General features: G+C 43.7%; 1 protein-coding gene across 13 annotated transcripts in view; it reads right to left on the minus strand.

Moving 5' to 3' along the window:
- Positions 1–914: 914 nt before the first annotated feature.
- Stox2 (storkhead box 2) overlaps positions 915–26859 on the minus strand; it is a 233800-nt gene continuing 207855 nt past the window's right edge. For 7 of the 13 annotated variants that reach the window (XM_030243766.1, XM_006509495.4, XM_006509492.4 and 4 more), the window contains 3 exons: positions 23988–24140; positions 12706–14971; positions 915–7439 (listed from right to left, as the gene is read on the minus strand). In XM_030243766.1, coding sequence (XP_030099626.1) covers positions 7244–7439; positions 12706–14971; positions 23988–24140 — 2615 coding nt within the window. In that variant the 3' untranslated portion in view covers positions 915–7243. Of the gene's footprint in view, positions 7440–12499; positions 12554–12705; positions 14972–17512; positions 17608–23987; positions 24141–26859 lie in introns of all 13 variants that reach the window. The other 6 variants (NM_175162.4, NM_001286376.1, XM_011242237.2 and 3 more) reach the window with 3 other exon arrangements.

The following is a 26859-nucleotide window of genomic DNA, read 5'->3' on the forward strand; positions in this document are numbered from 1 at the left end:
TGCAAATGTGGTGAGAGAGTATTATGGCTTATTGTTTATGGAGATTTGACAAGGAAGAAGTCTATCCATGTATGCATGTTTAATATAGACACAACTTCATTTGCGTGTGGGGGATGCACGCATGTCTCGATGTGTGAGCACACATGTGCACTCGGACATGTGTGCATATGGAGACTTAAAAGTTGATGTAAGGTGTCTTTCTCAGTCCCTCTCTACCATATTTTCTCAAGAAAGACTCTCATTTAACCCTTTGTTAAACAGTCTGGCCAGACTGCTGGCCAGTAAACTCCAGGGATCCAGCCTCAGTATAGAGGAGCACCTGCACCCTGAGTTTATGTGGGTGCTGGGGATTTGAACTCAGGTCCTCACGTTTACACAACAAGTACTCTATTGAGTCATCGCCTCAACTCTAGGCACAATTAAAAAGAAAAACTCTTTTCGTCCCACGGTTGTTTGAATACTGTTAGATTCTATGTTAAACCCACTGCTAGATCTTGAAGACCACTGAACAAACACGTAAGCATTCTTGCCTTCTGACTACATGGACAAATGTCCCAGGAGTTACCTGAGGGACATTTAACTCATGTCACCAGTTTTTAAATGAGTGGTTTTATAAGAGAAACTCCCCCCCCCCCAAATAACCATGTTGGTCTATAATTTCATACAAAATGGGACCACACGCAGCTCTAACCACTGTCCTGTGTTAAAACCACCCCCGAATGTGATCTTCTCCAAGTCCACAGGGAAAGAACTTTGATACAGGAACTCCATGTTTGGTTTTCAATTTTAAAACTGTAATAAAAAAAAAAAAAACGTGCAACAGAACTGTTACAAAACTCACATTAATCAGAGAGGGAAATTGGCCTCCTCTAAATAATTTATCTCTCGAGTATCAAAAAAGAAAAAAAATCCACTTACACATATAACCAAATGTTATTTAATATCTTAAAAAGTAACACAATCCAAAATGGATATTTCACACAACACTACATATACAACATGAACACAATATTACCATATGGAGGGACTTTCAAATATAGACTTACAAAAATCCCTGTCCTTTTTTTTTTCCTTTTAACTTATTGTACTAAGGATGACAAGGAATCATCATTTACAATATGGTACACGGACACGATAAAAACCATGTTACAAATGTGCTGTTAGAAATCAGTAACAGTAGGGAAGACGTTTCATGAACTGCAGTTATTTCTTATGAAATACTATACAATATAAACAGAACATCCATCTTGGATGACCTTTACAGCAACCAGAGACCAAGTCATTTAAAGTTTTTTTTTTTTCAGTGCAAAAACATTTTTTATTCAAGGCAGTCTTGGCTGCAAAACTCCTTCCTAACATAGTGAATCCCACATGTACTTCTTAGCTCATTGACCCTAATGTAATCGTCACAGTCAGCCACGCAGAGAAAGACACCTGCAGAGCCATGATCCCTTGGAACTTGGAGGGTCAAATTGAATTCTCTTCCAGAGAGTACAGGTGTCACTGCTCTAAGGACTTTACATTTGTACCTGTTGACACTTACATGAAGTGACTCTAGGGCAGCTCTACTCCTAACTGGCATGCGTGCACAATACTACACAGTATTCTGCTCTTCCAATGTGGAAACAGTGGTGGTGGAATAGGTATCTAGGTGGGAGGAGGAGACAAGGAGGCAGAGAGGGTAACTCTCAGAGGAAAGGAAGTCAGGGCTGTCTAGAATGTTCTATAGGATGAAGGTCCCGGAGCTGGAGAGGACTGGGATTGGAGGGGAGCTCAGGTCTCAGATGTGGTACCTCTTTTGGGGCAAGAGTAGGGGAATGGGGGGTACCAAGGTCAGCCTTTGGACAGGGAGGTAGGCAGGTGCACAAGGACCAGCCTGGCTCTAACCTTCCATTTCTGCCTTTCCAGAGCCATTGGTACCTCACTCGGAAATACCCTTTTCCTAGTCGGACGGGTGTGTGTGTTCACAAGTGAAGCCAGCAATGAGCCGTTAAAGGCCTCTGACTGCCTGTATACAATCACAAGACCGCTCGTTTCCCCTGGAGCTTTGCCGAATTCTAAATTTTGCAACCATTAAGCCTGTGAACAACAATAATAACGACACAGGCATATGGATCATAGAAGCCGTCACCACGGAGCCCCTCTGCATTGCTGACGCAAGCCAAGGGGACGGGCATCAATCAGGGAGAAGCCAGTACCTTTTGCAAACACATGAGATCTAATAATAAAATGTCTCCTGTGTATAATTCATGAAATGTATCCTAAGGAAAACTCCATGGGAAAATATCACTTGTATCATTAATACTATAAAACCTTCTTCCAGAAGGATGAGGTGACAGCTGATTCTTTTTGTATTTCTTGGCAAAGCTCGGACAATAGCAATCCCTTTCCGCCATGTTTAACTAGCCCAAAGAAAAACAATGCCTCCCATGGCTTTTGCATTCATTTTTCTTGTTTCTAATTTCCCCAAGCCTTAAACACGGGCCAAGGAGTCCCTCGCTCACAGGACGTTATTGGATGGCTTTGACAATGGCGGGGGTGGGGGGTGGGGGGTGGGGAGGTGAGGGTGGGAGGGAAAGGAAACACCACTTCTTGTGTCTACTGTGGTCTGCGCTACACTGCTAGTTGGGTGTGGGACTGGTCTGTGGGAAAGGAGAAAGCAGATGTCAAAGACCTTCTATCTCATAATTTGACAAAACTCTTAGAACTGGATCAGCTTCCCAGATCCTACAAAGCAGGGCTTGATATAGTTTAGTGGATGGTATGTAGCTGAGCACTGTGAAGAGTGCTTGATAAATATTTTAAAAGAAAACTTAAAAAAAACAAACAACTGTTTCAGCACCTTCCACTGCCTGGAGCAGCCAATGTTCCTGAAGATGGGGTTATCACAGAAATGACAGGAACCCAACGAGAAACTGTAAACAAAGGTGGATGTCTGGACTGGCCTTTGACGACAGTGGTATTGGTGTGGACTTGTTCATCTCGCACTTCCTAACTCAATACCAGTAAAGGGGTGCTGAGGTGTTGAGATTCCAAACACCCATACCTCTTTGAATGAAATGGACAAGGTGTCAAGCTGCATTTGTTTTCTTTATTAGCACACATCATAAAAATAGCATTTTAGTGATGTCTCACCATGGCCTATCAAACAGATAGAAAATAGGTCATTGAGAGAGAGAGAGAGGAGAGAGAGAGAGAGAGAGCTGCCACTGTGTTTCTGGGGGATCTTGAGTCACTCCGTTTGTCTGCTCCTGTCAAGCATGCGTGTGACCCACAGGACCTGCTCTGCCATTGTGCAGCTAACGCTTCAGAAGCATTTTGAGCTGCCCAGTTGAGCTGCGGAACTTTACCAGTCACTGGTTGTTAGCACAAGCTCAGAATGCTACCTCTCCCAAATGGCCTGGTGAGAACTGTGCCCATCACTGACATCACAAGCTTTGCCTTCAAGTACACTTTGTGGTGACAAGGGATTAATCCTAGGTAGGACTGGACAAAGCTATCTTAACCTAAAAGAGGAAGGGTGTTCCTCTAGGTACACCCCCCACCCCCCACCCCCTTCCTGTCTTGGTGGCAGCCACAATAGAATTTCATTGTACATTGTAACGTTTTCAGAAAGAGACATTTAGGAACAGCTGGTGTTTAAATCACTGCTCCTCCACATTCCCTTTCCACTTGTGTTTCCTGAATGTGAATTCTCCAACATATAAAACACAGGCATTTCTTATTTCTACCTGGCTGCTCTCATTTCTTCTTTCCTATTGGTTTTCCCTATTGGGTGTGCACACATCCTATTTTTGCACTCATTAAGGTCTCCTGAGATGTGTAAGATATATCAAACGGTAGATAAATTGCTTAACAGACATCCCAGAATGCACGGCACAGTTCTTTTAATAAGAAGGAAGTTTGGGCTCCATAGGGTAGCATATGATAAAAGCAGAGAGGCCCAAAGTGCTTCAAAGTTCTCATGTCTTTTCTTACTGGAGGGGGGGGGCACTAGCAATCCAATTCAATTGCTATAGGAATTAATAACTTCCTAAATGTTTACCAAGTGGCTCTTTGCCAAAGAGAACTTTTTTCTCTCTCTCTCTAATAACAGAAGTAGAGAAGCGGGGAAGACAGTAATTTTAAAATGTTCATTCATTTGTAACAAATCAGATGTGCTTTCATGGGGGAGAAGGGAGAAAGGAAGGGGAACAACAGGCTTACAGTTGGAAGCCAAAGGATGTTGTGAAAGAAAACCATGGCAACAAAAAAGTCATGAGTCCAATGGGTAAGTCACCGACACACATGCAACACCATGGCCTACTGCTGAAAAGCGTTTGAAACATTGCTTTTTTTGTCTTAAGAACACACTTTAACACACCGCTGCCATTTCATCAGATTCATGGAGGTAGTTATATGTAAAAAATAAAAATTACCATAAAGTAATATGTTGTATCATAATAATATATAAGTGTGCAAAATGCCGACAGATGTGTTGACCCTTTAAAGTTGAATGCCTCACAGAGATTCAACCAGACTCAGTTTTGTAAACTTTTCTGTTGATAAACTCTAAAAACTAGACATGTCGTCATGGAACACAAAGCTGTGGTTCCAGTGGAGAATAATCTTGGCAAAGCCCAGAGAGGGCCTCAGCCCGAGGCCGTGAGAGTCAAGAGTCTCACCATCTTGATGAGACCATCTTAGACACATGCGCATATCCTATCTGCCATGTGCTTCCCACCACCAATGCTTCCTCTATTCAAGAATCCAGGTTAGATTCTGACAGGAGTGTTTCTCCACGGCATGTCTGTTTGTGTGGTATATCATCTTTAAAGCCCATCTTGCTATGCTAATGGCTGCTGGTCTAAGGGAGGTTCTTTTGTTTATTTATTTTTAAATCATGTACTCCATAATGATTAGGCAAATAGTGTACACATTTTGTTTGAATAACGCCTTCTGTAAACCTGTTTCTTGTGAACTATCAAAAATTCGTATTTTAAAGCTTCACTTAAACGTAGTTACGTCCTCTCCTGTTCACAGGGCACTCGGTTCTTCCAATGGCTACGTTCAGAGGGTCAGAGACTAATGTATTGTTTTAATGGTCCTATTATTTATGACTTGAGTATGCCAAAAGTTTCAGAGCAGGTTGGTTTTTTTCGGGGGCATGGGGGATTAATTTAGACCAGATCTAGGAATCATATGGTATATGGCTCCTTAAGCAAACAGACTACATAGTATATAAGATACATGGTTGCTCTTTCTGGACATGACTTAAGCGATAAGATAAACAGTGTGTTTCTGGACAACTGAGGCATGCCTGGGAGGAAGTAAAGTATGAGATTCAAAGCCAATTGCCTTAAAGCATTTCAACAATGAAGCGGTATATTGAGAATCTTGCTTAAGCTTCATTACAATAAGCACAAAAAAAGAAATGTATACCAAACTTAAGGAGCCCAGTTTGACCCAACACAACTTCCAAATAGCAGACCAAATATGAGTATATGTGTTTCCACCTACTTCATATAACTGTGTCCCCTTAAACACATTGCTCGTGACTAAGTCTGACACAGAAAAAGAAGTAGCTCACAAACATATGCTCGTTACCAGAATCTTGAGTGAAAATATTTTATATTGATTTTTATGAATTCATTATGGTATATGGCTCCAAAACTCATCTGACACTAAACTGAATATAACTTTATCTCTGGTCATTTTCCTGGGATTAGATCTAACCCTGGTGCAGATGGATTTCCAGTACCTACAGATGTATGCAGTGCTTCTCAGAAAACAGGGACTTTGGCAGAAGCGCCTTTCCTGTAGGACTGAAGAGCAATGGTTAGTGGGCCCCCTCCTGCCAAGCCTTTTGATACTGAGCATGGCGTCATAAACCAGAGTGTGGAGAAACCACTGTAAAAGATGAGGGAACTGCCACACAATCCCCCCCGAACGTGCCTCCTGAAGTCATTACAAAGTATCTGTAAACATTACTCTGGCATAGTTCATGAATGCATAATTGTCATTCTGATACATTTTAGGGGAGTACAAATTAAGAATATACCACACCAGCAGAATGAGGACATTCTACTGTCCATTATAAGGGCCCATGTATATTTCTAATCAAAAATTACTTTAAATGTTTGTCTCTATAGATATCTTCCCAGGAATAAAAGGCCTGAAGTTCAACGCTCCCTAAATTTGCTCTTTCTTACAACCACTAAAAATCATCTCCCACAGCCTAATTTAGGCATTCTATTTAAAACTACATAAAATAGATTTATGTCCCTTCCATTAGAAAGAATAACACCCTCAGGCCACATTCTTCATTTGTATCATAAAGAACATTTTGTTTCCCAACAAACTAATCACTGCATCTAGTATAGTAAGCTCGCTCATCCTAAGTGTCTCAAGGAGGCAGGTATCCTGCTCCAGTATCTGATTCATCCCTCCGGGTCATCCACGCACCCTCCTCCAGCACTCAGTGCTGTGCCCCTGCCCCCCTCTGTGAGACTGCATTTCCCTTCCTTTGTCCACTTCAAAGGCCTATATTCCGGACTGTGATTAGGGAAGGTTAAAAAAAAAATACTCAAGACAAGCATCAAGTGAGCTGGAAAAGAGCGAAAACAAACACTCTAACTACGTCCATCCATTGGGACCTCTGACCCACTCTCATGGGCTCCTCCCGCAAGAGTGTTGTGAAAACTCACAGTGAAAAATGACTGGTATTTTAAAGGACTCACACACAAAGGGCTGGGGTCCCTTCTGCCCAGTTTGGCATTGATTTTTTTTCACAATGGACACCCCTACATTTACATTTTGTGGCAGCTTTTTTTTTTTTTTTTTGAGGGAGGTGGGGCTATCAAGGATTAGTTCCGTGGCCCCATTCCCTATAGGCCGGCTGGGAGCAACACAACTCTGTGGCATTTCAGAATGGAAATTGGCAACTGTATGACATTGAAAAACACATGTTCCACTTACAGTGTGTAGACTTTCCTATGTGTGCTCAGATACAGTTAGTGACGCGGGAGCAGAAGTGTGCACATCTCCCCTACTGCTATTCGGTTGCTACAGAGCCATACATGTGAAAAGCAATACTCCAAAATGAAGATTTTTTTTTTTTGCCCTAGCCTACTTAGCAGCACAGCTCAAGTAACCCCCAACCTGTGCTTGAGATGTTTGTCTTTGCAGAGATGTAAACATCAGGCCCAATCGTCGTAAACGTTGCTGTATCGGATGAGACAGAAGATCTGAGGCAGAAGGACAATCATACACTAGTAACAGAAGCTTGCAAGCAGTTGGAAGGTTTCTGTAATTTCTCAGCTTCGCTGGTCGGGGGATCCGTACTGGCGCGGAAGTTGAAGGTTGGACCAGCTCCGCCATGGGCTGGACTCAAAGCAGGATTCTGACGGCGGTTGCTTTCAACAATGCTTGATGTGTTGGAAGCCAGGCTCTCCCGAGTGCTAAAAGAGTAAAAAGGGTTGGTTTTGGTTTGGCTTTGAATATAAACAATTATATGTTGAGCCCCTGAAGGAAGACCAAGTGATGGGGCTAATGGACTTCCTCTGTTGGTTCGTGATGTCATATCAATGTGCATTTCCGTGATTATCTGCCTGTGTTCATCCAGCCCGGGCTCTGAGACTCATGTGAGATATCAACTGCAGCTCACCTGGTTTCTGACTACTAAATGTGGTTTGAAATGTTTTCCCCTGTTCTTTATTTTCAAAAGGTGATGTGAGAGATGCCTACCACACTGGCAATGAACACACGTGCCTATGTGATGATTTCAGCAAAAGTTGGGAATTCACAGACATCATGGCTCTTGAAAAAGCTCCGTAATTGTACTGAAAGATTCCATTCCTTCTATATGCTTTTAATTAGATGTTAACTTGGCGGATGGACTTCAAGCATGCCACTAGCTGACTTTGCCACACGAATAGGAATGAAACTATTTGTAAATACTTTCTACCTCTGTCTCTATTTTAACACTTCAGTGAAAACATAGTTGTGTGTTCACAAAGAACATTTTATCTCCCCTCTCTCATTTATTTGTGAAGCTGCAATTCATTCCTGACTCCCTTTGAGAAAAATATTTTTATTTCTTAAGGATGAAGTGATTTTAAAACTAAATTATTTCCGTTTAAGATTTCTAAATCAGAAATATTTGAATTGATTTCACGGCTATAGGAGATTTAAAACATTCATGTTTGAAAAGTGCCGGACAACAGCAGAAATAAGATCACTTGGCTGGAGCCGGGCGTGGTGGCGCACGCCTTTAATCCCAGCACTCGGGAGGTAGAGGCAGGCAGATTTCTGAGTTCAAGGCCAGCCTGGTCTACAAAGCGAGTTCCAGGACAGCCAGGGCTACACAGAGAAACCCTGTCTCAAAAAACAAACAAAAAAAGATCACTCGGCTGGGCTGAAAGGGAGGAGAAAGGTTCTATATTCAAGGTTCTCAAAGTGACTCTAAAATTTTTTACCTACTTACCTAGAACAAAGCAATCAGAATTATTCTCAAAATACCCACCCCACTGGCACGATTCAAAGCTCAAAACATATTTGAAGAGTTATCTCCACACCTAGTCTAAGCTAGCTAAACTTTAGTTATCAGATCAACAACCATGGTCTAGACACTATCTCCTCCCTTAGCAGCAAATTCCAACTGGGTATCTAACCCTGATCCTTTAACAATTTGAGTTTTTGCATCATCAAGAAGCCAAGAATTGTTTAAATGGCAGTATGTTCACTGACGATCAAACAAACAACAAGACTCCCAATACTTCCTTTTGGATATAGTGGATCAATGTGCTTCAAGAGCTAAGTCGAGTTCTTCCGTTCAGCCTCTGATAGCATGGGGCACATCTAAAGAATACTCCAAAATGCCACTTAGGATAGAAGGCACTTGGCTTATCTACTTACCTGCCTGACCCCTTTCCCTAGAAAAATTCATCAGTAGTTTTCCAGAGCTGTGACTGAGGTGTGGGGTCAGTGGAGGAAGGATGAAGGGCAAAGATGTTGCATCCTAAAGATTTTAAGATACCGTCCATTCACTGCACTTTTCATCATGATAGCCACTTAAAAATAAAATGTGGGTGGGTGGGTGGGTGCGCATCTTCAAAGATCAAAGGACAACTTGTGGAAGTCCTTTCTGGTCTTCCACCATATGGATCCTAGGATCAGCCTGAGGTGTCAGGCTTGGTGGCAAGTGTCTTTTACACACTAAGCCATCTCACTGGCAATAACACTTAACAGCACCTAACTTCATCATGTCTATACTGGGAGAACTGTGCTGTGACTTACCTACTTAAGAGTGATGGTAAAGAAGAAATAAGCATGGATGTCGTAGCACATTAAAATCTAGGAAGGTGCCATTTCTGTTAGACATCTGTCACATAATCAGCGAAACAACTACCGTAGTTTAGGTTGGGATGCTATCAATAGTGACATTTTTCTATGAGAATATGAATTATAAGGTCCAAAGGATATACATTTAAAATTAGCTTTTGAGGAATCAACTTCACATTTATTGTGTACCTGTTGTATTCCAGATAATGTGCTTGGAACTGGACACAGAAATTGTTCCAACACAACACATTAGTTATGTCTTTGGGATAAGATGCGCTTGATCACTTCTGAGCTACATCTAATGCATCCGTAGGGATGGATAGGCACAGTACTCTAATTTCTGCAAAGAATAGATTTCACTACAGCTGTAATCATGAGCAGTGTTTGTGACGTTCACACAGAGGGATCTGGATATACTGATGAAAATCCAACAGAGATGGCTTTTTACTAATGAAAATATTTATCAATTTTAATTTTGAAAAAAAAAAATGGAACACAACCTTTTAAAGGAGCTATTTAGGCCAGGTGTGGTGGTACACATCTTTAATCCCAGCACTTGGGAGGCAGAACAGGTAAATTTCATGAGTTTGAGGCCAGCCTGGTCTACATAGTGAGTTCCAGGACAGTCAGAACTATGTGGAAAGACTGTCTTAAAAGTGTATTTAGGACTTCCTAGATGGGAGATTCACTGATTCTGCTTGCTGTCCATCCTCTTTCTGGCACAGAGTTTTCCAGAGCACATGTCCATGGCTGCCTGGAGTCTCTCTGGTAATTGTGTGGATGTTTCTCAGCCAGTTGGGGGGAGGTCTCACATTTGAAACAGCGACCTTTTCATGTCAAGATGTTTTATTTTAAATATTACTTTTCACACAGCACAGTTCAAGTTGTGTGTGTGTGTGCATGCAAGCACGCATTTTAATATTCTTTAGTTTCTACAAACTAGACTGAAAACATGGCTAACCGTAACTTCTGGGTAATCACTAAAACCTTCAAGTGAAGAGAGGAAAACCATTTTTCTTGGTAGAATCATAATCGCTTAATGAATAATTTTAAGGGTAGATCCCCATAAATGGCCTCCTTCGAATTCACACCCCTCACAGGGATGGCACAGCAGCCACATGACAGTGATCTCTCACTGGAATACCACTCCAGTTGAAAACTCTAAAATCCAGTATTCTCTTTTTATACTCTTTCATGCATTTGGAAGGTAACGTGGCGAACCTAGGGAATTATATAGAAAGCAAGCTCGTCACCTCATTTCTAACCAAAGGGTCCTAATATAAAACGGCAAAATTAGGAATTCTTGTATTTGTTTTCTGCCTAATGTTTTTGGGAGCTCCACACGTTGCAGGAGAGGGAATCCAGTCAGGTGTTAATAGGCAGACCCATAGTTAGCGGGGGAAACGTTCTCTCTCTAGAATGAACTTCCCCTTCTACAGAGACAAGGCACTTAACCTTTAAGTATCTTACTTAGAAAGTAAAATTAACCTTCCAGAAGTAACCCTACTTACAAATTCTATGTTACACAGTCTGTGTTTCACGATAGATAATATATTCTGTGAAGATGCTGGTTCAACTATCTCATGAATATGTCTTTTTACTCCAAAACAAGCAAAAGTTTTAATACTATAGAAGGCTTTAGGTTAGAGCCTCCTCACTCCCGACAACCCCTTCAAAGCAGTCTCAGGAGTGCCACTGCTTGCTGCCTAAGTCCAGGTGCTGAGGGGGCAATGTGAAGGGCTTGAGCGTCGAGCGAGAAAGGCACTAAGCAAAGCGGTCTACGTGATAAATAGTGAACATAAAGGCACAGGCAAGTAAGCCATGCTTTCCATAAGCAATGTTGGTTAACTTTTATCACAGACCATCAGTGGTCTGCTTCCTCCTGCTAGGGTTTTCAAGAGAGGAAAAAAAATGTAGAACAGGAAGACAGGTGGAGGAGGACAGAGAAAATTGGAAAATAAAATCTGATGTGGGAGAGAAAAATATATTTAGCAAAATATTTTCTTTAAAAAGACCAGAGTCACTGCTCCCGGCGTTTTTCTCAAGGATCCTTAAGGTACCAGGGCGGACCTGGACTCCTGGACTCCCAAGCAGTTTGCCAGAGTTCCAACTCTGATAGATGTCTGTCAGATGTTAGAATGTCTATTTATGTGTTAGCCTGGAAAACAAGGCTATGTGACCAAAATAATAACAAATCAAGAGCTGGTTCTTTAAGAAATAGCAAATGTCTGATTGTGGAATTAACATTATAGTAACTCCCCACGTCTGACTTTGGGGTAATGTGTCCCCGAGATACCCGGAAATAGGGTGAAATGATCACGACTAAGTTCATTATAATTCTTAATAACACAAATGAACGAATGAAGTACCAATGTGGGTACTTATTGTGATTATAAATTGTATGAGGTCTTGGGAAACGGAGATGAGGATGTATACATCTCTCAGGAGCATTTCTGCATCTTAGAGTCACCAATCTGGAGCAGGATTCAGAAGCAAGATTTAGATCCCAAGTTGCTGTTTAATGAGAAGAAAGAGTGATGGAGCAAAACAGGAAGCGTGACATCTGGGTGTGTGTGTGTGTGTGTGTGTGTTCGTGTGCGTGTGCGCATGCATGTGTGTGTCACCCCTAAGCAATGGCAATGCATGGGAGGGCACCATTGGGCTTTATACACTCAGAACTATCAGCACCGCTGAACTATCAGGACACTAAAGGGCGGTGGCCACTCAGTATCAGTTCTACAGGTCGGGGGCGGGGGGTGGGGGGGATAAAAGTCAGGCAGCTGTTGTGATCTAAAAGAGTGGAGGCCCCTAACTTGTGAAAGGAACAAGCTTCCACGTCTCTGTCCACATAAAGGTGGGAGAAGAAGACATCTAAGCAAGGAGCACAGCATAGGAATTGAAGTGGCATCGAACTTCTGGATCCTTTGGAAAGACTCTAAAATCCACTACTATCTCCACAGTAAAGGGGGCAGCCATTATCCTGGCACCAAACTGCTCTCTACCACTTTCCTCGCACTGACTATATTCATCATACTCAGAACATTACTTTTTTTTTTTTTTTTGAAGGACTTAAAAAAATCCCTTCTCCTGGTTGTCAATACAAATAGAAGAAAACCATTGGGATGTGTTGGTCTCAGATCAGACTCTGATGCAATCTTTAGGGAAGGAACCAACCCACCAGTCCAGATTAGTGATCTCTACAGCTGCAGAAACATTTTTTTGGTTTCAATTCCTGAAAAAGAAGTTAGAAAACAGGCTGTTAACAACACAGGTCACACAACTCACAGCCCTCGTTCACAGTCCCAGACTGTGAAGCCAGCTCTCTGGCATAAAGCCCCGGGCCCTGGCGGGTGTATGTGTATACAGGAGGCCAGCTCTCCCTACCGTGGGGAGTTGAATCCACTGTCCACCGTGATGCTGCTGCTATCCATGCTGTCCAGCCGGGCTGAGTGGGTGGCTCTCTGGTTGCTGCTGCTATCAGTTTCTTTTGGGGTGAGGAGGGTGAGGTTTTTCTCAAACTTCCTCTGCAAGTCTCTTTCCTTCTCCCTCTCCAGGAGCCACTGCATGGTGCCCACATCATCTCTGTTTTTCTCCTCCTCCGCGTTTTTGTTGGCCCCCTCCTCGGAGTCGTCGTCATCAGAGACGTTGTAATAGTCAAAAGAAGCCTCCTGGTTCCCTCCAGGCTCCTGCTGACGTTGGGATGGAGGCATGGCTTGGGCCGCGGATGTCCCAAGGGAAGGTTCCAGTTTCTCACAACGGCCTGGCAGTGTGTCAACGGGTGACTTTGGGTGAGACTTGAGGAGGGACAAGCTAGATTTGTGATAGCTGTTTACAGACAGGGTGCTGTGTAGAGGTTTGAACAGTGTGTCTTTGCTGAATATTTCTTTCCTTTTGTCCAGGCTGCTGGGTTCTGCGCTATGATGTTGGACAAGGCGGCCATTGGCTAACCCCTCTGCCACACCACCAGAGGCTGCAGGGCCCCCTCCTGGCCCTTTCGGTGACTCCTCCTTGTGCCCAACAGGTTCCCTGGAAGAATGGGGGGTCTGCCTCTCAGATGGAGACAGCTTTTTTACCCCCTCCACCAAGGTCAAAGTGTCATGGTCCTCCTTATTCTTCCCTAAAGGGGACGGTGCTGTGAGTACGGTCTCACTCGAGGTGTTGCACTGAAAATAGTCATCCACAGCTGTTTTAGCCGGGCAAGGGCTGAGTTCCCCATAGGACGGCATACTCTCAGGGGTTTTGCCTGGCTCCAGAAGGCTACAAGCACTAGAAGGTTCCTTGCTGCCACCAACTATTTCTGGAATGCATACCTCTTTGTAGCTGGCAGAAGGAATATGAGCCCTTTGATGACCAATCGTTTGCGCAGGCCTTAAAGTACTGTCATCAATGTATGATTGGCTCGGTGTTTGGTCATCTTGGCTGCAGCCTTCAGCCAGGTCTTCCGGAGTCCCGAGTGAAGAAGCGCCCAGGGGACCTTTGGAGTTATCCATAGACCTGGATCTCTCCTTGGCCTTGTTGGACCTCTCATTCCTGGATCTCCGGTCCTGGGTATGGCTGTGGCTTCGGTGCACTTTGGAGTGGGAGCTTCCCCTGGAGGGTTCGGGAAAGGGCATCTCCGTTCTCCTTTTGGCCAGTTCGCCAGACACATCCCATTCTGGCGTCATGGGGAAATGGGACTCGATCACGTTCGTGTTGCTATGCATGATGAAGTTGTCCCCTTTGTGTTCAATGATGAAGCAGCCCTCTCTGGGGGCCCTGGTTAGAGGGTCGCAAAATTCATACTCCCTCTCACCGGGGATATCCAGATGCGAGCCATCCGAAGGATCTCCTTTGGACACTCGCGTCTTGCTGTGTGACCGAGACTTCCCGTGGGACTTGCGGTGAGTCCGGCTCTTTTTACTCCTTCCACTGTGGTGGGCGGAGGACCCGGCTTTGCTCCGGTGAGCTTTTTCTTCTTCAAGTTTCTTCATCAGGGCAGTGTGCCTCATGACATTTTCCACCGTCAAGTCTGGGTTGATCCGCCGGATGATCTCCATCTCCACTTCCCGAGGGATGGTCGTGGGCGTGTCCTCGTCTCGCAGAGGCCACTCCTCGGGAGGAAACTGGGCAGAGAAATTGGCCAGCTGTTTGGTCTTGTCTTTCTTAAAACTCAGCCGGAATAACTTGAGACCGAATTTTTTGGACTGCTTTTCACCATCTTTAGGTTTCGAGAGAGTTTCCGTCTTATAGGAGAAATTTATAGTGCTTTTGCTTTTTTCAGTGGGCGGCACCTGGCAGAGCGGAGGAGGGCAGTAAGGGTCTTTGCAGTCCTTGGCGGACTTCCTCTGCAGGGTGGAGGCATGCATGCTGTGCACGTCTTCTCGGCAGCAGTGGCAAGAGTCGCAGTGCTTTCTGGGTAATGTCCTTTCCCTGACGCAGCCTGAGGCAGAGGGCGTTATGGTTCCTGGTTGTGGCGAGGTGCACTGAGACCTGTCAGGTACCCTCTCGTCCAAGTGGTACCACTTACTGTTAGTTCTTATGAGGGAGGGAGTAATGAAATAAGTCTGTGGGGTCACAATGAAATAGCCATCCGGAGTCGGATAGATTTTCCTCTCCCGTACCAGTGTGTTTAGGGTATGCCGTAGAATTTCTTGGCTTGGGGTTGGAACACCTAAGAGCAAAAAACAGAGATGCTTGTGAGAGGGAGGAAGGGACAGGCTATGGATCCCCAATTTTTTAGAGTCCTATTAACATTGCCAAATTTGAAGTATCACCTCATGGCATGTAAGCAGGCTTCAAAGGTGTTTATTATGTTTAGTGTGAATCCCAGTTTTCTCTGCTGACTCCTACGAATATTACCACCTAGAGAGTGAAAGGTGTTAAAGCAGGAAGAGAGGCTTGGGGGTGAGATGGGCGGGAAGGACTCTTGGCCCAGCATGTGTGAGACCTTGCTTGGGTTCCATGCCCAACATCGGGGGCTGCAAGAGAGAGACTGAAGTCAGAGAGCTCGATTGCTGCTGCCAAAAAGCCTTCTTGAGCATCCTAAAAGAGAGACGATTTTGTAAAGGCCAGGAAAATGATGAAAAGAGACATAAAGTTTCAGAAAATAGTTTTTTCCAATGAGATCACCTGAGAAGGGAGGCATGTATGTATGTGTGTGTGTGTGTGTGTGTGATATATATCAGGCTGAAATCTTTACATATATGCACACATATATGGAATTACTTTAAAGTTAATTTTGATAAATTTTATAAAAGGGCAACTATATTTGACCTCCTTTTCCAAACTTCTTTTGGTTTGAGATGATAATATAATTATATCATTTCCCCCCTTTCCTTTCATCCCTCCAAGCCTTTCTGTATATCACACCTTGCTCTTTTTTCAAATTCATGGCCTCCATGGGGGCTCCCAGAGATTGACTCACCAGCCAGAGAGCATGCATGGGCTGGACCTAGGCCTCCTACACAGATGTAGCAGATGTACATATGGGTTCCCTAACAAGTGGCACAGGGGCTGACTCTGACTCTGTTGCTTCCCTTCTGATTCTTTCCCCTAGCTAGGCTGTCTTGTCTGGCTTCAGTGGGAGAGGATGCGCCTAGTCCTGCTATTACTTGATGTGCCAGGGAGAGTTGGTACCCAAGGGGGAGGGGGGCTTTCCTTCTCAGAGGAGAAGGGGAAGAGGGGATGGAGAAGAGGAAAGGTGTGAGGGTGGGACTGGGAGGAGAGGAGAGGAGTTGTGGTGAAGATATAAAGAGAATAAATAAACTGAGAAAAAGAAACAAACCCTTGTTCTCTGTTTTCATTCCTTGTTATTGTATATATGTTTATGTACAGATACACTTAATGTAGAGTTCTCAGTCTGTATAATGCTTTCCATATATATGTTTTCAGAGGTAACATATGGTATTGGGTAAACAATTGGTTGCTCTTCCCTGGGGACACCATTTCTCCCATTCTCAAGGTTCTTTAGTTACTGGTAGCTGCACCCATAAGGTCTCACCACCATGTGGTAGCTGCACCCATTAGGTTTCATCACCATGACTACCCAAGCATGAGGTGAATAAGGGCAACAACAATAGATAGGTCTAAGTGGATGGGGGGAAAAAAGCATGAGATCTCAACCTTACTCAAAGATCTGGACCACTCCAACATGCCTTGAAATTTTGAAATCCACCACTTTGCATGCTAAAACTGTCTACTGCGGTAGTGACAGTCAGCTAAGAATGCTATCCTTAGCAAAAGTTAGTTGATAGAGATGGCTTTCCTAGTGTCTTAACTGTTGAGCCCTAATAAGTGTCCACACACACTAATAACTGTCCATAATAAGTGTCCACACACTCATAAGTGTACATTAAGACACTATCAGTTTGATCACTAAGTCTCAAACATCTGCATTTGCTAAACATAAATGAAGGGTGGGACACATGTCTCATTGTACTGTAGTATATATAGCTTTCCCAGGGTATTTGTGTGAACGCTTAGGCCTTCCCTACCTGAACAGATAGAATCAGAGAGAGAAATCCTCAGGAGAGTGCAGACTCTCCAGGCTGCAGGCTACTTACTTTCTTCTTTGTGTATTCTGCATTTGTCAGCATCAGGCACATCAAAGGTGGCGATACTGACAGAATTGATTGGAATGGTATAATTTAGAAACAGACCATATCAAATCATATAAATATTGCCAATAATTGGCCCACAAAAATGGCAGTTTCACATAAGTCAACCATCACAGTCAACGTAGTACAAGGTGGAGACTGGAGCTAGGATGCTGAGGCCAGACTGCTAGACTGAAAACCCAGTCTATCTTTGTAATTGTGTTATTGGTTGGATTGTTCATTTTTCCCCACCTCATTCCTTACTGTGGTTTAGATCTATAATGTTCCTGAAGACTCAAGTGTTAAAAGCTTGTTGTTAATGGGAAGAAGTGGTGCTTTTATACAACGAAGCTTAATGGCAGGTCTTTAGGTCAATGGGGCCCTGGAAGGGCAGGGTGTGGGTCTGGGTCTGGGCCCCTTCCTCTCTCTTTTGCTTCCAGGCTGTGATCTTACCACAGACCTAAAGGTAATGGGTCCATCTAACCACAGGCTGAACCCTTTCCAACAATGAACCTAAATGAACCTTTTCTTTATTTACAGGCTTTAATTGTAATGCAAAGTTGATGCCTCTTCACACCTTAAAATTCTCACTCCCCCAGTGGTCCCCTCCAACTGACCTTTTCCTTTTTTTGGAGATAGGGTCTCTGCAGAAGTAGTCAAGTTAAAATGAGGTCATTAGAGTGGGCCATAATCCATTGGGAGTAATGTCCTTCTGAAAAGGGGAAAATGACACAGAGAGAGGCATAGGTGGAAGAGAACGACGTGAAGAGACACAGGTCAAAGATGGCTATCTGCAAGTCAAGGAGAGATGCTCGGGACATCATCTTCAGTTTTCACTCACAGCTTTCGGAAGGAAACCGACACCCTTGCAGACACCTTGACTTGGGATTTCTGGCTTCCAGAACTGGACACTACAATTTTTCTGCTGTTCTCCCTGTACTGTTGTAGCGTCTCTAGCAGGTGGTAGCATCAAGGCAGCTGGCAACTTAATCTCTGGGGCATCTATTCTCATAGAGCTGCTGGGAGTTTACATGAACTTGGTGCACGCACAACCACTGTACCAGAGAGCACACACTCAATACACCCCAGCCATTAGCAGTCTCCCCTTTGGGTCAGGACCCATGGAAACCCAGATTATCTTCCAGTGATGTGCTGTAGCAACTGGAACATCTGGGTGAGCTGAGAAGTCTGTGTGCCCTCAGTCTCACCCAACAATGAAAGTAGGGTCTAATGCATTAGATCTAGTCTGACATTCTCAGAGAGAGGAAGTCTGGGCACAATAGAGCAACCTCATCTATTCGTGCTCCATCTTTGGAAGACATCCTTAGCAAGGTAGAAAAAGCTCACACAGGGCATACTGCTTAACGTAGTTTCTTTTTGATTAACTAATTTGCCTTGTGTTACTAAAGGAAGTTGAGCTACTTTTTTTTTCAGAGAGACAGAGAGAGAGAGAGAGAGAGAGAGAGAGAGAGAGAGAGAGAGAGAGAGAGAGAGAGAGAACCAAGTGTGTAAGAGTACCCATAGAGGCCAGAAGAGGACTTCAGATCACCTAGGACTAGAGTACCATGTGGTTGAGAGGAGCCTAACGTGTGCTGAGGACCTAACTTGGGTCTTTTAGAAGGACAACAAGCATTTTCAACTGACAAGACATCTCTCTAGCCCATGACTCATATTAAGAATAGTCATTACTGTTGGTCTTAGAAAACTCACAGATTCATAGAGAATCATGAGCACAACATAATACATGCCACTTTCCATTAAGAAAAAAATTTCTCTAGTTATTCCCAAATAAAGGGACAAGAACTATCTGTGTTTTATACACTTTTGATTTTCAGCCACATCAGTCAATCAACATTTACTTTGAAAACAAGAACAAAAGTCCCACAAATATAGTCCCCTTGTGATCCAATCTATTTACACACTTCTACCTTGACTCTTCTGGTTCAACTGCAAGTTGACACTATTTATTTTACGTTACTTTTAAGCCTTAGTATAGTAACTGATATTTCCAGTCATCCTGCTAACCCTGAGTCTACTAGTTCTTCTATTAGACACTTGCAGGGATAACCTGACAGGGGGCTGATAACTTGCATGCTTTATCACTTCCAGACACTACACCTGGAGTTTATCATCAATCAGAATGTGAAAGGGCCAAGAACAAAAATAAGCTCTGTAATCTAATAGATCTAAAGCTGTACCTCTCCTGTTTCCACGCCTTCACAATTTCCAAAGTAAAGGTTGGTAGTCAAAGATGCGTTGTGACTACATGACATTTCTCAGAACCACATTTTGCTTTGAACCTGCAAATATGAATTAATTCTCAGAACAGAGAACACACATGTGTGTGCTTTATGGAAAACATTTTAGATTAAAAGGTGTTTTTATTTTAATATAGGACTTGTGTCCATTGTTCTGACTGGCCTTGAAGCCATGGGCTCAAGCAATCTTCATCCATTACCTTCAAGAGTACCTGGGACAACAGGCACACGGCGTCATGCCCAGTTTTAGACGGACATGTTTAATGGCCGTCATTGTGTTATAATTCTCATTTGTGAAGAACACTGGCGGTGTGAGAATTCAGAAAGATGAATCAGAGAGAACACGAAGTGTTCTGCAGCCAAGGTTAAGCCAGCTTCTACCCCGCACCTAGTCTCACGGTCCTCTATTTGCCTGAAGTGAATCAGCCTTGGCTCCAGAAAGGCCCAATTCTAACAACTTAACAAGGACTAGCCCAATGTAACTGAGCACCGATCTTGGATAAAAGGGTGAATAGTTCTTTAGAAATCTGAAAAATAAGTATTCTATTAAGATCTTTTAAAAAAGAAAAAAAATCCTTAGGCGGAGGGTATTGTTCTGTGGTAGAAGACTTGTTTGGCATGCACAAGGCCCTGGTTTCAGTCTCCAGCATGGCCATGTCTCTCTCTCTCTCTCTCTCTCTCTCTTACACACACACACACACACACACACACATCACATACATACCAACACACACAAAATCAAACATGAGCATGCAATTTTGTATTGGAAACTGGTGCATAGAATTTGTTGAGCTAATTTTCAAAGTTCAGCTCATAGAAGTGGGGGTGGAGGGGGGGCAAGGATATGGAGCCTGAAGTGTCCATCTCCTATATCCAGGAAAGACTCCCAGTGGAGGGATGAGGACACCAAATCACACAAAACCTCCAACCCAAAATTTCGAAGTGCTGGGACAAAGATGGAGCAGAGACTGAAGGAATGGCTAACCTTGACTGGCCCAACTCGAGACCCATCCCATGGGCAAGAATCAATCCTTGACACTATTAATAATATTGTTATGCTTGTAGACATCTGTAATGCTTAGCATAGCTGCCCTCTGAGAGGCTCCATCCAGCAGCCAGAGGAAACAGATACAGAGATCCATAGCCAAACATTAGATGGAGCTCAGGAGTGTTGTGGAAGAGTTGGGGGAAGGACTGAGGAACCTAGAGTGAATAGGGACTCTACAGGAAAACCAGCAGAGTCAACTAACCTAGACTTCTGGGGGCTCCCAGAGACTGAACCACCAACCAAAGAACATGCAAAGGCTGGACTTAGCTGTTTCCCCAACCCCTGCACATCTGTAGGTACAACATGCAGGTACAACAACTGGAGCAGAAGCCTACCCTGACTCTGTTGCCTGCCTTGTAGATTCTGTGCTCTAACTAGGCTGCTTTATCTGGCCTCCGTGGGAGAGGATGTTCCTAGTCCTACAGTGATTTGAGGTGACAGGGAGTGTTGGTACTCAGGGGAGCCTCCTCTTTCTTAGAAGTGAAGGGGGAAGAGAGGATGAGGGGAGAGGCTGTGTGAAGTGGGGACTGGGAGGAGAGCGGGAGTTTAAAGAAAAAAATAAGAAAATGTATACTCTCATTTGTTTCAGTGTACTGTTTTACTAGGAAACTTCACTCTTTAGAATACAGGTGTCCAAAGTACTGAAAGATCACATTCTAAACTATCCCTTTTATCTATTCATAAAACATGCATCAAATATAAGAATTCAAATATTTTAGTAATACTTTGTTAGACTTCAACTCCCCCCTTTATTTTCCAAATAGTAAACTACAAAAGAAGTTAACAGTCTTACCTTTAAAACAAAGAAGGTATTAAAAACCCTCCAGGCTTCTAGTATTGTCACTGAAAATAGATTTTTCAAGGAGAGTCTAAACAATGTTAAGTTCTCAAGGATGCTTTGTCCTGACATAGCTAACGAAAAGCAACAAATAAAAGAAGGAGAAGAAAGGGAAGAGGGCAGGCATGGCAAGAAAATGTCATTTTCTTATGAAATACTAGTTAAATATTTACAGCTATTAAGTCAGGCATAATGGTGTACATCTGTAGAGGCAGATGATAAAGAACATTCAAGGCCAGCATGGCCTACACAGCGAGACTGTGCTCAAAAAACAAAATATTTAAACAAAACTAGAGGGAAAAAAGAGCTATTATTAAGAAAAATTTAAATAATTATTACTGTGTCCTGGACCTGGGTTTGTTGATGTTTATCTATGAAGAACTAATTGGTAAATCTTGTATGCTTTGTGAGTCATGTGACCTCTGTTGGCAACGTCTCTGCTCTACTGCTATGTACAAGGAGCCAAGGATAATACGGAGACAACTGTGTTCCAATAAAACTTTATTCACAAGGACAGGTGGTGCAGTCTTTCAAGGCCTGTATGTAGGCTGTACTTGGTAAAATCTACTCGGTGTCCTTGCAAATGTTTAGGTGTGCCCAACAGGCATGAGTGTGTTCCACAGATGGGAAGGTTGGATGGGTGCATCTTTACCACAGAAGCTGGCAAAGCAAGTACTATTTTAAGCACCACCATTCCTTTCTCTAGGATGTACTGTAACTTGGTGGGACAATTTGTGCTCAGCAGGGATGAGTATTTGACCATCACATACCAGCTCTGCGTCCTTGTCTGTTTCTTAGTAACGGGAATCATGGAACAGCTTCTGAGAAAGGCACGTGGCTTCCTGTGAAGCTGTGTTACTAACAACGTGAAGACTTTAAAAGCAACTAGATTGTTTGATGTCTGAAGCAGGAGAATTCCAGAGGGCAGTGTTGGCTGAGAGCACCCCCTCCTCTTCCCTGGGGATCGGGTATGTCTGTATATATCACTACCAGTGGGAAAAGGTGTCTGGCCACTAGAAAAGATTAACCATAGGTTGAAAGGGTAGGTTGATGTCAGTGTTTGAATAGCCTACATACTATAAAAACACTGACGTCTAAAAGGTGGGGAGGGAGCAGTGTTGCACACCTTTAATCCCAACACTCAGAAGGCAGAAGCAGGAGGGTCTCAGAGTTCAAGGCCAATCTGATCTATATCGTGAGTTCCAGGACAGTCAGAGCTACACAGAGAAATCCTGTCTTGAAAAAACTAAAAACAAAACAAACAAACAAACAAAAAGAACAATAATTAAACAGGGAATGGAAGTGAGAAAGGGGGGGGGAATTAATGGATAGGAAATGCAAAGTTTCTTTGAGGCAAAAGATCAAGTATGGAAACCAGCGATGGAGAATGCTATGTTATTAATCTTTATATATAGTTGGTTCTTCCACCCTTTCTGAGTGTGTGTGGGGTGTGGGGAGAGGGGGGCTGGGAGGGTGTTTTGCTTTCTACATCTTGATTTCAGGTCAAAGCAAGATTGCTTTATCAATGCAATATTCTGCTTTATCAATTCAGTATTAGGGGATAAGATATGACCAGGAGGTCTTTTTCTAAAGACATGCAGTATAGGCAGGAACAGGGCCATCTTCTAAGTCCTAGCTGACTCCTGGGACACCCCTCAAACCTAGGACCTGGGTAAATGCTTACTGTTGCATATCTCTGGTTGGCTCTGGTTGCTCACCAGCCAGCCAGTATTACTGTAGCCAAAGCTGATCCAGCAACAGCGTATATACATCCCAAATTCTCTTTGAAAAGCTGAATGGGTGTCAACTATACCATGCATTCATTTTTAATGTGATTCCTGTTTCAATCTAGAAAGAGGGACAGTAATCATCAACCTGACAAACTCGCAGCCCCATAAAGTGTACACTGCCCATCTATTTAGACAGGTGCACACACAGAAAATGGCGGAGAGACTGCACATCACATGGGATTTTGAGATTCTCTTGAAACACTGAATTTAGCATCGCTGGCTGGGGGGCAACACTCTTGAGATGGGGCGTGGGTGTTCAGTATATTCTACTCCAAACAATTGTCCCCACTGGGATCATCAAGGACCATTTGTACTGAAGTGGCATTACCATCGTCGTCGTCATTTTGTAATATTTAAGGAAAAAAAAAAAGTGGGGGCTGGAGAGACGGCTCAGTAGTTAACACTGACTGCTTATTGAGACAAACCGGGTTCAATTCTCAGCTCCCATGTGGCAGCACATAACAGTCTGTAACTCCAAGATCTGACACTCTTACACAGACATATATGCAGGCAAAACACCAATGCACATAAAATAAAAAATAAATTAAATAAAAAGGAAAAGAAGTGATTTTTTTTTCCTTTTAAAACGAAGTCTCAATTCATGAAGTAACATTTTCTAAGGGCGTATTGGTTCATAGCACAAACATGGAGGACATATTGATTTTATTATTCTCATTTCTGTAGTCGAACTCTTAGGACTAAGTGTTCCATCTGTTTCTGAGGATCCTGGGCTTATGCATTTAAGGAAGGCCCAGCTGCAAATGATGAGTAGACTCTTGGACATTTTCACCAATTTCCTATGATACTGACTTAATTTTTCCCCTTAAGTATCAAGTTAAAAAGTATTATAACAAATTATAAAAATAAATTAAAATAAGATAAAACGTAGTATGCCTACAGTACTATAAAAGATATTATAACTAAAGGACTGACATTGTTATTATTATTATTTTAAGTCGTAGAAGAAAGTTGCCTATTCAGTTTGGGTGAAGACCCCACCCCCACCCCGCAATGTTCCTTTAAAGCCCTGGAGCCCACATTCACAGCCCATATCACAGCCTACATCCACAGTCAACATCCAACAGCCCATACCCACAGCCTACATCCAACAGCCCACACCCACAGCCCTTTGGAAAGAGCTCCATTCGTTTTCATTACCTGGGAAACATGTGGTCAGGTGTTCCATCAGCGCCTCCTGGGTGACAGGCTTTCTCGCAGAGTTCATTGCAGAGATGGCCAAGCAAAGGATTTCCCCGAGTGGAATAAACTGAGACTGACTGATGGGGGACATACTGATTGGTGACACATCACCTGCGGGAAGACAAATTTGCAAGTGAGCGGGCTCATTAGAACACCCCGCCATTTGTCACACGCAGCCCTTCACATGTGCACGCCCTCCCATGCCTCTCTTCTAGTCCTCAAATTAGGAAGTCAATCAGCTCTGAACACCGAAACGTGCCGGGATCACAGCGGACTCCACTCCTGTGGAAAGACTTCCACGCACAGTGGATGCTCAAATCATCTCGGCAAGCAAAACTCCCCTTTAAAAACATGAGCTCTCGTAACCGTGAGAGTGCTAACATCTTGTAACAAACGAGGCTCTGAAAAATAATTTTTTATTTTCTTACCATGGGAATGATTTTTGAAACAACTGTTCATATTCCAAGAAATGCATTTGTGGGGAGAAACGGTGACCCATTCATTCAAATGTTGAGGGTCTTCCTGTGGCGGCCATCTGCCAGAGGAATTGGGAGCTCACAAAGATAGAGAAGCAGCCCGTCCACAACTGTCTTTGCCTTGGAACAGTTCTATTTGAGTGGAGGAGGCAGCCATGGAGATCAAGGTCACGGTGTTGTGACATACACACAGCAGCCAACTGAACAGCCAGCCCAGAAGAGAAGACGGGTCAGCATCATATACAGCTGACAGCGGGACTCGTTGTAGGAAACTCTGGGACTTTTCTAAGGCCTTGAGATCTGTGTCTGATGTCAAGGGGCATGAGGGCGGTTGTTGCCTGGGAGCTGGTGATGCATTCAGGGCTGTAGAGAAGGAGCCCTGCTCTATAGGAACCACCATGTGACCACAGTTGAGCGCTCAGGGCTTTCATCCTTTGGGGAACAATGGCCAGTGGAAGAAACTTAAAGAATAACGAAGCAGATGCGAATTTAAGAAAACTGACTGTGGCTGCCCGGCAGATGATCTCCTGGAAGGAGACAGAGCAGTTTATAGTGGAATAGACACCATGACCTTTTTACCTATTTGCCTGCTAGGAGGGATGATGGAGACAGGGGAAGCTGAGAACTAGCACTGAAGGGTGAGAGATGCTGATTCCTTAAGTATCAGCCAGTAATGTAAACTTGGCTCTCGGACTCAAAATTCTTTACAGTTTGCAGATGGTCCAGCTGGGTCCCCAGGATTCCTAGAATTTCCTAGACATTTCTGGGGTGGGGATTGTTTGGTTTTGGATCCTGGGACAAGGCACTGAGGTGCATATTTTACAAAACAAAGCAGATCTGGCCTCCAGGTTTTCCCAGCATCCCTCAGTCCCTATCTGGCATACCTGGTCCCCAACCTTAAACTTTCCTGCCCAAGGACTAGGCTGCCCTTCCAACACAGGCTCTCCCCTCTCCTCTCCTCTCTTCTCCTCTCCTCCTGAGTTCAATTCCCAGCAACCACAGGTTGGCTCACAACCACCTGTAATGAGTGAGATCTGATGCCCTCTTCTGGTGTGTCTGAAGACAACTACAGTGTACTTACATGTAACAATAAGTCAATCTTTGAGCCGGAGTGAGCCAGGACAAAGAGAGCAGAGGTCCTGAGTTCAATTCCCAGCAACCACAGATGGCTCACAACCATCTGTACAGTTACAGAGTGCTCATATACATAAAATAAATAAATAAATCTTTAAAAGAAGATTTATTTTAATTTATGTATGTATTTGCGTATATGTGTATGTGTATATGCATGTGTGTGCAGTGCCTATGGAGGCTCCTGGAACTGGAGTTACAGGCCATTGTAAGCCACCCAATGTGGATGCTGGGAACTGAATACAGATACTCTGGAAGACATTTCTTGGTCTTAACTGCTGAGCTATCTCTGCAGCCCCTCCCTCCCCTCCCCCCTTTTTAAAAAGATTTATTTATTTTATGTGCGTGCACTGTAGCTGTCTTCGGTTACACCAGAAGAGGGCAGCAGATCTTATTATAGATGGTTGTGAGCCACCGTGTGGTTGCTGGGAATTGAACTCAGGACTTCTGGAAGAGCAGTCTGTGCTCTTAACCGCTGAGCCATCTCTCCAGCCCCCTTCCCTTTCTTTTTATTGTTGCTTTTTGAGAATGCTTTCTCAAGTAATAAGCTAACACGGCTGGCTCAAGCCAAGGCTCAGATCAGCCTGAAACATTGAGTGATAGCCTCTCCAGAAGCTATCTGGGTGCTCTAAGGTAGACCATCCGCCCTGCTGTCTGAGCATGTAAGGCTGAGATGAGTTACACCTTCTAGGCTGTAGAAGAATACAGAGGACTCCAAGGGAAGAACTTGACCCCAACTTTGAAATGATGTAATGAATGAAATCAGGCACCGGAACTGGAGATCCCTGAGTGTTGGGCTAAATCCAGCAACTGTATTGGTCGGGGCAGCAGAAACAGTGCCCGACACTTGGGGCTTGTGTCCCTCTCCCAGCCCAATTCCAGTTCAGTCTCCCCTCCCCAGAGCATCACTAGGGGGCTCCATCAGCTCTGCTATGGCTTCAGTCGGGTATGGGAGGAGCAGGTCAGAGTACTTACAGACAGAATCTAAATTCAGCACGGGCCCAAGGAGATGTTTTAAAGAATCAGCAGAAATTAGGGAAGGAGCTAACATAGAACCCACAGACTCTAGAACTTCCTAAAGCAGAGCCCTCTGAAGAGCTTTTATAATGTCTGGTGGAGGAGGAGTGGTTAGAAGTGAATGCAAGGGATTTCTGGTTTCTACTAGGAAAGTCAGTTTTGTGCATTGAGTGGGCAGGGATGTTCAGACCACAGGGCAGACTCAA

The sequence above is a fragment of the Mus musculus genome, chromosome 8 (genome assembly GCF_000001635.26).
Source record: "Mus musculus strain C57BL/6J chromosome 8, GRCm38.p6 C57BL/6J".
NCBI classification, from domain to species: Eukaryota; Metazoa; Chordata; class Mammalia; order Rodentia; family Muridae; genus Mus; species Mus musculus.